Source organism: Notamacropus eugenii, chromosome Y (genome assembly GCF_028372415.1).
Source record: "Notamacropus eugenii isolate mMacEug1 chromosome Y, mMacEug1.pri_v2, whole genome shotgun sequence".
NCBI lineage: Eukaryota > Metazoa > Chordata > Mammalia > Diprotodontia > Macropodidae > Notamacropus > Notamacropus eugenii.
The window spans coordinates 12,506,805-12,518,723 of NC_092880.1; the positions used below are offsets into that span (position 1 = coordinate 12,506,805).

Genomic DNA, 11,919 nt, shown 5'->3' on the forward strand with positions numbered 1-11,919 from the left:
TTTGTTAGAGAGGAGTGATTGAGAAGACTGAATTTTGCCTCTATTAACTCGTTGCACTACATGAATAGTTCTGCATAATCTTGGTTTCTCACAACTGATGCCAATAAAACATATGCTCTGTGAAATGCTACAAAGCTAGATAAGTTTTAATTATAAATTCGATGGCAGATAGTTTTATAATCGCCCTCCTCTATCCCTTCCCCTGTTTTGTTCTTCCTGTAGCCTCTCTTTCACTATGCCAAGGGGAATGCTTTTCTTGTGTTACCAACTTCCATTTTATCTTTCAAGCATTATTCTCACATTACTTCCGTCTTTTTGATCTCACTGAAGGATAAAAAGAATTGGTCCTTTATGCAAGGATCGATATTCCTTTTCTCATACCTCTTAAAACATGATGACTTGACCATAATTGACATACTTCTTTATACTGACACTTTCAGACTCTGTCATCATCACTTTGACTTTTCTCCTTTAAGGTATATTCCATCATGTTGACTTCTTTATCTCAATTTTTTTTCATCTTTTCCCCTTAAGATTCTTGAAGTTTTTATCTCACCAGCCTCTCAAGCATTGCTTTTTCCCTTTTCGTCAGCTTTGCCCAACCTGTTGGTTTTGCAGTGGAGACTGAGATATTTTATTTTGTTATTAAATTTTCATATCTCTTACTATTGGAGGCTTGTGCCATTATTTCTATATGACTATTTTTAGACTGATTTTTCCCTGAAAAGGAAGTTTAAAATAATAGAAAAATAATTACAGACTTTTTTTTGATACATGTCAGAAAAATGCATATGAGTCAAATGTGGATAATTTAAGAAGTATGCCCCAATTGATAGGTGGTCAAAAGGATTTGAACAGGATATTCCAGAGAAAGAAATTCAAGCTAAAAATAGCCTTATTAAGAAAAGGCACAAATCACCAACAATAAGAGACATGTAAATTTAAAACAACAACCGTAACAACAAAGCTTTTAAGCTCCACTGCAAAACCAACAGATTGACATAGTTTCAAGAAAAAAAAAAGAGATAAATACTTTAATAGAGTTGTTGAAAACAGATATGTTAATTGACATTTTATTGCAATAGTGAGTAAATCTAGCAGTTCTGGAAATCAATTTGGATTTAGGTCCTAAAAGTTCTTAAAACATGCTTACCCTTTTTTGATACAACATCACTGGTAGAGGCATACTTCAATTTGTTCAAAGAAAAAGTAAATGTTTTTGTATATGATACAAAAATATTTATAATAGCTGTTTTTAAAATTAATTTATTTGTTTTCTGTTTTCTACAATCATTTCCACAAATCTTGTATTTTCTCCCACTCTCCTCCCCCAAGATGACATGCAATCTTATATGAGGTTCTGCACATACTTTCTCATCAGCCATATTCACATATTAGTTATGCTACATATAAGAATTAAAATGAATAGGAGAAACCATGAGATAAACAAAACAAAACATACCACAGGAGAAAATATTCTGTTTCATTTTGTGTTCCAATTCCATAGTTCTTTCTCTGGATGTGGATGCCATTTTGCCTCAAAAGTCCTTTGGGAATATTTTAGGTCCTTGCATTGTTGTGAAGAGCTCGGTCTACCATAAACAGTCCTAGCACTGTGGCTGTTACTGTGTAGAATGTTCTCCTGTTTCTGCTCATTTCACACAGCATCAGTTCACATAAGTCCTTCCAGGCTTCTCTGAAGTCCTCCTGTTTATCATTTCTTTTAGCACAAAAGTAATATATTACATTCATATATGACAACTTGTTCAGCCATTCCCCAATTGATGGGAATCCCCTCAATTTCCAGTTCTATACCACAGCAAAGAGAGCTGCTATAAATATTTTTGTACTTACGGGACCTTTTCCCATTTTTATGATGTCTTTGATATACAGTCCTAGAAGCGATATTGCTGGGTAATAGCTGTTTTGGTGAAGGTGAAGTATTCAGTTCTAAAAGAGTGTCCACAATTGGAAAACGACTAAAAATACTGCAGAATGGAAAAATTTTGTGATGGACGAAAGGATAAATAGCACAGTATCAGAGAAACTTGCCAAGAACTCTAGGATGGAGAGAGAGGTGATCAGAACAAAAAAATTACAAAACAAATATTGCAATGATAAAGAACTTTGTTAGACTGAAATCTCTTCTTAAAGCAATGACAAGATTCCAGGAGACTGATGATAAAAATCACCTTTGGACAAAGAATTGATGAAACAAGTACTGATTGAAATAGATATTTTTTGACACATCAATGCTAGAATTTACTTCTTATTACTGTCCATCTTTGTTACAAGATTTTTTCACTGTAAACTGTAGCAGGAGAGAGAGAAGTTTTTTCATGTAAACAATAATTCATTTTTACAAAGGCCTACTATTATATCAAGGTTGATTTATTTTTAAAAGAAAAGTTCATTTGACTTTTAGTTCCCCTTTTGATAAACTGATATAATATGAAAGCATCAGTGAAGTAACTTTTATTAAGTACTTATTCTATTTAAGAGCCACAGGTATTCTGCGTCTCTCAAGTTTCTGCTTTCTACAGTTTCTCATTGTAGTCATCATTAGTAATTGGATTATTCCTTTTCATACACATATCGCATCAAGATTGCGCTGAAGACCCATACACTTCTAAAATTAAGGGGAGGTGTCTCCTCAACATGTGCACCTTGAGAAATGAAGAATTAGAGGTGCTTTAGGAAATCAGATCTGAGACTGAACTATTTCTACTGTCATTTTTTTCTTCCAAAATTTAGATCATGTCAGCAGCTGTGAAAAATTTAGCAATTAAATGAAAATTCAATTTCCCCATTGCATGAAAATCATAACTATTGCACTAAAAGTGAAAATGCTAACAGCCCTTTATTAGAAGAGGGTTTTAAGAAAACACAAGATAATTTCTAATAACTCACTGTCTTATGTAGATGATTCTGCATAACCCTAGATTCTCTCAGTCTATGCCAATAAACCATATGCTGTCAGATCTTACAAAGATAGAGAAGATTTACTTAAGGTCCCTTGATGAATTGCCTGACACTGAATGACCCACATAACATAATAACTGTATTATAGCAGGACAGTAATTTTTTCCCCCACTAACTGAACTACATTTAAATGAAATTTAAAAAACAAAACAAAACATCAACAACTGTAAGCTAGTTCTAGGAAGCAGATACCAGGCTAATTAAATCATAGGTCTCTAAAATATTGAATCAATCAATTATGGTAGATTGGATGGGAGGACACTAGCTTTTGAGAGTTCCGAAAATTTATCCAGATGATGGTATATGAGTTCAGAAGGATTCTATGAGGCAGTTCATTAAAAAAAAAAGTGAGATGACCAATGCAAAAGTTTGGACAGGGGATGAAGAGGGAGAACATCATTTGTTATGAACAGAGAAAAGCCTAGTTTCTTTGGATCACAGAGAATTGGAGGGGTAATAATGTCCAATGGTATTAGAAGACTTGGTGAGGACTATGTTTTGTGGGGTTTCAAATGATAAGATGGTGTGAATATCCTCAATCTGAAAAGAATTCATCCATCAACAATGATTTCTTGGTCACTCACTTTAAGCAGAACAAAATTCTTTGCTTGAAGGAAGATATTAAGTTTATGCAAACCAAGATCTTGTGTGTAAAATAACTCATTGTATCCCAGGTACATAAAAAATAAAAAAAATGGTTAGTCATTCCATCTGAAAGTTCAAGAAAATTGTAAAAGAGAGTTAGTATGGAAAGTTATATAGTCATAAAGGAAAATCTTAAAGCAAATAACTTTTTTTCTTCTATCAAGAAGGAAACAGTATACCTCGATGTAGTTTGCAAGAAATGGCTTCTAATTTACTCCTGAACTGTTCCATCTTTTACAAATCACAGTTTTAGATGAGTCACTAAACTTGTGTGGACCAGGATTTTCCTTCAGTTAAGTGAGGAAGCTAAGCCATTTGATCTCCAAGATCTCATCCTATTCTAACATTTTGTGATGCTTGGGTGGTAACAGAATAATATTATAGTTGTGGCCACAGGGCAATGACAAGGAAAATGGCACTGAAGAAGGTGATGGGAAATTTTTCACATTTATGTTAGAAGAGTCAGTGACCCAGTCATTTCCTCCACATGCTTGAGGGGGTTAATCAGGTTAACCAGGACCTAGAATTATCATTCTTAAAGTTTTCAATGTCATTTAAAGTGTAATGAAAGTTATTAATGACATCTCAAGATAACACACAAATAAGAAACACATAGAATTAATTGGAAACCAATTATATTTGAGTCATTACAAGATAAGCTGACAATTCAATGTTCCCCAGGTAGTAATCCTGTCAAAATCCCTTGGGTACTATGGTGATGAGATCCTGGCACTGGCAGCTTTCCACTATGACCCACTTCATTCTCCTTTGATCTGTGTAACAATCATGTGAAATGACTATTCACTCTCAAGAAAGGAAGGGAAAATGAATTAAATAATCCGTCTCCTATTTCCCAAATGAACCATAGCTTTGCGCTGTGGAAGACTCACTTTAATTGACTAGAGATATTTTCTCTTGTCCTGAACATCGTCAGATGAACTTGGAATGTCAACCCTCATCTGACAGAGTTCTCTTATTTCCTTGGAGGCTGAGATGCAGTTCTGGGATCACAAAATATGATACTCAATATAAAAGTAGTTCAGAGAGTCATATTGGTCATTTTTTAGGGAAAAGCAGAGCTTACGATGGAGGATTAGAATCACTGAATAAGTAGATGCTTCAAGCCAAGTTGCTCCTTTGTCCTTGGAAAATTCCAAGAACTGGAAGTCAAGGAGTCCTTGATTCTTTTACTTTCAAAGGCAGGAGCCTCTTAAACTGTCCCTATTGAGGAGTCTAGAAAAAGATATGTTTCGTAATTAGCCTGATCATTTCCTGTTTCCTGAAAGGGGGATACTTAAAGCAGGACAATTCAAATAAACCATCAAAGTACCTCTGTTAATTGTCGTCTAAGCAGCACAGAGTCAGGGAGAAGGAATCACTGCACATAAGCACATGAATTGTCTGAAGGGATTGTTCTGTTTGCTGGACAACATGAATTTTGCTTATTAACACATATTTTATGATCTCCATCCTTCTGGATCTTATAACTTGGATAAGCCTCGTCTCTGAGTAATTATTTATTGACCTGGTATTTGGAAACTTGTTTTCAATGTTTTGATGACTATTAATTCAATATATTTGGTTTCCTTTCTAGTTTTCAGCATTTTATTTTATGCAATAAAAATCATGATTCTGAAAATAGATGCAAATCCTTAAAAAGACTCACATCTCCGCCTCCCTTTCTCTATCTGTCTGTTTTTCTCTCTCTTATCAAAATGAGTAATAGCACCAAGACTTATAATCTAGGGAAATACAAAATGAATCACTAACTGATTTTATTTTTCTTGGAGAAAGAGAAAATCCTACTGCACATATTTGGAAATGAAGATCAAGAAGTATTATTATTAAGATGACATCACAACTAAGACATTTTTTAAAAAAATATCATCATATTCTGATTATTGAAATACAGTATAGAGAAAATGGAAATGAAGAGAGGAGGAAAAGGTTTCAGAGAAGGACACAGTGAGAAGAAAAATAGGTTTCCATTGCAACCAATTATCCCATTGTCAACCAGTCCATTGACACAATTATTGTTATTGTTTTTTGTTATTAGAGTGTGCAATTCTCACAACACAACCTGATATTAAATGGTTCCATGCCAAAAAACTCTAGGTTGTTCTGAGTGAGATATAATCTGCATCATTTGACAAAGTATTAGGAAGCAAGGGCACAAGTAAAGCAATAGAAACAGCCCAATTCTCTCCTGAAAGGAAGATGTGGTAAAGTAGTGAAGTCAGGGTGATGCAAGTATGGGGAAACCCAGTTGCTCCAAAGCACTGTAGCAGAAGGCATGAGATTGAAACCTGCTAAGGAGACTCTAGTCTCAGTAAAGTAGTGGCAGTTCTGTAGTGCAAGGCTTTGGTTACATGGGAGTTTACACATTGCCTCCATCACCTATTCTTTGAAAATCATAGTCTGATGCTCCTTTTTACAGATATGTGGCCATCGAAATCTTGGGATTTTTTCCTTAGGCATTATTTTAGGTCTTTCTAGGCCAAATTGTTGGTTTTCCTTAGAAAATATTTTCAGGAGCTATATAATGTTGTGATATAAGAGATTTATTATATATCTCAAATATGTCCTGGGTGGGTCACTTTCAAATAACTCTCAATCTGTAGTTTAGTGGTGGTCACCACGATTTTGCCCCTTTCTCTATAACCTTCACCGGTTTTTGTAATCTAACAGTAATTGTCTTCAATTTCATAACATTTAGAGCTTGAAAATTATGCATAACCAAAGGAAGGAAGGGAGGGAGGGAGGGAGGGAGGGAGAAAGGAAGGGAAGGAGGGAAGGAGAAAAAGCATGAAGTATAAGAAAGGGAAGAGAGAAGGAAAGTATAATAACCAGATAATTAGAAAAAAGATAACTAGGAAAAGAAAGATTCCTAACAATTTCAGTTATGCGTATTTGGAATGGAAAACAAAGTCTTCCTCTACCCCAATCCTCAATGGCATTGGTGAAGATCTTTAAGAAAATCTTAGATAAACACTTGTTGCTTCTTTGCTGAAGGAGTTAATAGAGCTAGGGGCCATAGATTAAAGTTCCTTCTAAATCTGAAATATTATAATTCTACTTTTCTGTCTTATTTTTTAATTAGTATCACAAATTAATTTAGAAAAGGGAGGAAAGGTGTTGTAATTGTGATTTGGTTTTATTGTTATTTTTCCAAGTTTTTTTATCCACCTCTTAGTGACTCTATTTGGGATTTTCTTGACAAAAATAATGGACTGGTTTTCCATTGCTTTTCCAGCTCATTTTGCAGATGAGGAATTGAGGAAAACAGAGTTAAGTGACTTGCCCAGGGTCAAACAGCTTGTGTCGGAGGCCAAATTTGAACTCAAGAAGTTTAGTCTTCCTGATTACAGGACTGGTGCTTTATTAGCTGCATCACCTCGCTGCCCTTATGTGCTGATATCGGAGGTTATTTGACTCTTCCTTTCTTTCAGTGCCATTAACCTTCCTTTTTTCCCAGTACATACAGTCTCAGTGATAACCAGTGCATCTAATTAGTGTGAATATAATCATATGGATAACTGAGAGGCATTATAGTGATTCTCAATATATTATTTGGCATATATATTTTAAATATTTGAGTTTTTGATTTACAGAAGAAAAAAGCATTTCCATAACATAGTATAAGAAAGATGATTGCACACGACACTGTAAATTTACTCAGTTCAACTTTTTATTCCTTTGAAATAAGTAATGAAATTATTATGCAAATTTCAGTGTTTTGCTTATGTCCTTTCCTTCCCTAAACTAGAGATGACTACCATTAGACATATATATGTATATATAGATAGATGATTGATAGATAGATAGATAGATAGATATAGATAGATAGATAGATGTATACTTACATTTACAACACATAATATATACATATATGGATTGTTTATGTGTACGCATATGAGAGTATATGTACATATATAGGTACACACACACACCTGAATGCGTGCATGCATACATACATGCTATATTCCTAGTTCTTTCTCCAGAGGCACAGAGAATCTTTATACTTCCCTTACAGTTAATGCATTTGTTTTCATAATAGTCAAAATGACTTTATGCTCAAAGACATTCTTAAATCAATATTGCTGTTACTTCATACAATATTCTCTTGGTTTTGCTCATTTTACTCTTCAACATTTTATGCAAATATTTCCATTTTTTCTATAATCATCAAGCTTATCACTTGTCTAGCAGAGTAATATTCCATCACAATCATATACCAGAACTTGTTCAGCCATTCCCCAAATGACAGGCGCTCCCAAAATTTCCAATTTCTTGCCACCACAAAGAAACCGCTATAAACATTTTAGACATGTGGGTCCTTTTTCTTTTCTTTAGTCATCTTCAGAAAAAGATCTAGCAGTGGTATTTCTGGGTGAAAGTATATAGGCAGTTTAATAATTCTTTGGGCATAATTTCAGATAGCTCTCTAATATGGATGTGTCTGTTCACAATTCCACCAACAATGAAATAAAGTCCCAATTTTTCCATATCCCCTCCAATATTTTTCACTTTCCTCTTTAATTATTTAGCTAATATTTTAGGTGTCAAATGGCATTTCAAGGTCGGTTTAGTTTGCATTTCTCCATTCAATAGTTATTGAGAACATTTTTCATATACATGGAAATCATTTTTTTTTCTTTTTTGGAAAACTGCCAGTTCAAATCTATTGGCGATTAATCGTTTGTATTTACTAATGATTTTACGTGGAAGAAACAAGAGTGAATGGATAAGAGTGCTGAATTTAGAGTCAGAAGTCATAAATTTGAATCTTGGCTTTTTCAATTACTACCTACATAACCTTGGGAAAATCACTTAAAATTTCTTTCTGCTCAGTGTCCTTACCTGCAAAATAAGAAATTCCAACCAGAAATTTGCCTGTCCGGTCTAGATATGTGAGGTTTTCTTTCTCCTTTCAGTAAAAAGTGAACTTGTGAACATAAACTACTAATATTATCCCATTTCTTTTTTGGATGAAAAAAACCCAACGATTTTCTCAAAAGGATTGATAGTTTCTTGAAATGTAACTAAAGAGGTTGACTTGAATTCTTGGAGAGAATATATGAAACGTATTGTTACTGAACGATTTGTGATCATTCCCAAGACATCAATCAACAGAAAACAACGAATTTGAGTAGGAATAATTCACATGTAACTAATCTTATTTCCTTTTTTGATATGGTCACTACAGTGATAGATGAACAGAAGGAAAATGATGATATATTCCAAGTTAATCTATCTGTGAATAGATGTCATACATATGTGCATATATCTATACACACGTGTGTATATATGCTAATTACACTTGCTTCACAGACATATATGTGTGTATATATACATATATGCATATATGCACACATGCATGCACTTGTACATATATACCTATATATATTGAAATTTTTGCTGAATTACAGAAGACGTAATATCAATATAAGGATTGTGATACTCACATTGTGCTTTGACCTTATCAGAGCATATCTGGAGTATTCTGCCCAGTTCAATGTGCTACGTTTTAGAAAGGATATTTACAAGCAGTAAGACTTCCATAGACTGACAATGAGGAAGGTGAGTACACTACATATTATATTCTATTTTATGGTTTAAATGAGTGGAAATGCGTTTTATTAAAATAAAATATTTATGGAAAACATGGTCACATCTTGAAGTATTTGAAGAATGGTCATATGGAAGGGAGATTCCTGACTCCTAATTTACTCCACAGATCAGAAGTGTAAACAACTATTACAAGCTATGAAGATATTTATTTAGTTCTGATGAAAGGGAAAATTTCTTATCAATTAAAACTGTGAAATATTGTAACAAGAGGAAAAAACGACTGAATCTAGAAGGACAATAGGAGATAAGCAGGCAGAATGCCAGTTTTCAGCAAGTATTAATTAAATGATATGTACATAGAAATTTATTCTTTCATAAGCAAGCTCAAGACATGTTTAGAGTGGATCACAATAGATTGTGGGAAATGTATGTTCTTTGTAATATTCCACGCATTATTTAAAGGATACAAGTAACACTAAAATACTTGAGAACAGACAATGACACAGTAGGACACAGGATTCCCTGGTCTGTTTTTCTAATTCTACTTTCCTCTATTTAAGTAATGATTAGTTCTCATCTATTTCCTTCCCATTTTCATTAAAGACATAGAAATGAAAAACAATGTGACTGAATTCATTCTCCTTGGACTGACACAAGACCCAGTGAAACAGAAGATAGTATTTGCCATCTTCTTGGTTTTTTATACTGCAACTGTGTTTGGAAATCTGCTCATCATTTTGACCATCAAAACGAGTCCCACACTTGGGACTCCCATGTATTTCTTCCTGACCTACTTGTCTTTTGCAGACTCCTGTTTCTCTAGTACTACAGCTCCCAAACTGATTGTAGACAACCTCTCTAAAAAGCAGACTATCTCCTTTGATGAGTGCATGACCCAACTCTTTGGAATGCATTCCTTTGGATGCATGGAAATCTTGGCCCTTATCCTGATGGCCTATGACCGCTGTGTGGCCATCTGTAAGCCTCTGCACTATACAGTCATCATGAACCAGAAGATGTGTGGGATTTTAGTCATATTGGCCTGGGTGGGGTCTTTTCTACGTTCTGTCACTCAGACTTTCCTTGCCTTCAGTTTACCATTCTGTGGTCCCAATGTGATTGATCACTATTTTTGTGATGTGCAGCCTTTGCTGAGACTGGCCTGCACTGATACATATGTCATAAACTTATTGGTTATTTCTAATAGTGGGATAATATGCATGAGGAGCTTTGCAATTCTAATATCTTCCTATGTTTTTATCCTTTATTCACTAAGAAATCATAGTGTAGAAGGGAAGTGTAAAGCCTTGTCCACCTGTACCTCCCACATAATTGTGGTCATAATATTCTTTGTTCCTTGTATTTTCATATACACTCGACCCCCAATTATCTTCCCTGTGAATAAGTTGGTGTCTGTATTTTATACCATTGGAACACCTTTGTTCAACCCCTTGATCTATACACTGAGGAATGCAGAAGTAAAACATGCTATGGGGAAGCTATGGAGCAGGTGAGTAAGTTCCCATGGCAAATAGCATACATACTCCCATTCCCCACCCCCCAAGTTACTAGCATGTGACTTCACAGCTACCTACTTCACTTTTCTCAAGTGTAAAATGAGAATAATAAAAACATCTATCTCACAGGGTTGTTATGAGGATCAATTTAGATAATATTTGTAAAGTCCTTAGCACGGTGCACAATCACAGTCACCTTCTGCTTCAAAGAAGTTTTGGAACAATGTGAAAAATAAATATTATCTGCTTGCACTTGTCCCTGACCCCTGAAATTATGAACATAATATGAAAACAGTTAAGTAAAGAATGAGGAATGATTCTATCATGTTCAGCCCAAAATAGCAAAAGTAGGACAGTACTATAAATGGTTACAATTTTCAGTTATGGATGGTGCCTGTACACCCCATATTGAAGCAGCTATATGGATATAGCATTTTTTGACTAAGGAGGAAAATTAATGCCCTTAAAACATTCAAGAAAGAAGGGAGCTTAATGGGCCTATAATTCAAACCTAATGCAGCCCTTTCCCTTTATATGTGAGGAAACTGAGGACCATAATGATTAAGCACTTCATCTTAGCTGATTTAGGTAGTAAGTGACAGAAATATTGGATTTTCATTTCCATCGGAGCCTAGGGCTATTTTCATTATACTATGCTGCTGTTTATTCCAATTTTTCGCTTTCTATTCTTGTCCTGCAACCTTTTTCACTCCTGATGTATTTAGGCAAATCTTCATGACACAAAAGAAGGATGTGTTCCTTTTTACTAGGGAAATCTTCTTTTACTTTTTCTTACTATTCTGATTTATATAATATTTTTCTCCAAAATATATATCCTTTTGTTGAAACAGATTAAAAGTCAATCGTTTCCTGTAAAAAAAATACATATTAATAGGATCTCAGGAAGCATGGCTGAAAGTACATCGCCCAACTACACTGGAAGCAGAGAACTACCTTGACAAAGACTTCAAAAGTCGTGTAAATAGCTGAAAAAATGAGCAAAAACCAGAAAAAGAATCAGACTACAGAATCTTAATTTGGTGACAAGGAAGACCAAAGTATACAAACAGAAGACAACAAAGTCCTAACTTCTCCATGGAAACCCCTAAGAGAAATATGAATTGGTCTCAGGCCATGGAAAAGCTCAAAGAGGATTTTGAAAATCAAGTAAGAGAAGCAGAGGAAAAATTGGGAACATAAATGA

General features: G+C 34.4%; 1 protein-coding gene across 1 annotated transcript; it reads left to right on the forward strand.

Annotated features, from left to right (window-relative positions):
* Positions 1–9,809: 9,809 nt before the first annotated feature.
* Positions 9,810–10,733, forward strand: LOC140516532 (olfactory receptor 4C11-like). Its single transcript, XM_072627486.1, has one exon. The coding sequence runs from the start codon at positions 9,810–9,812 to the stop codon at positions 10,710–10,712; it is 903 nt and encodes a 300-aa protein (XP_072483587.1). The 3' UTR covers positions 10,713–10,733.
* The last annotated feature ends 1,186 nt before the right edge of the window (positions 10,734–11,919 follow it).

What these genes read in the sequence shown, in the direction of transcription:
- LOC140516532 (XM_072627486.1), top strand. Translation starts at nt 9,810, where the DNA reads ATGAAAAACAATGTGACTGAATTCATTCTCCTTGGACTGACACAAGAC.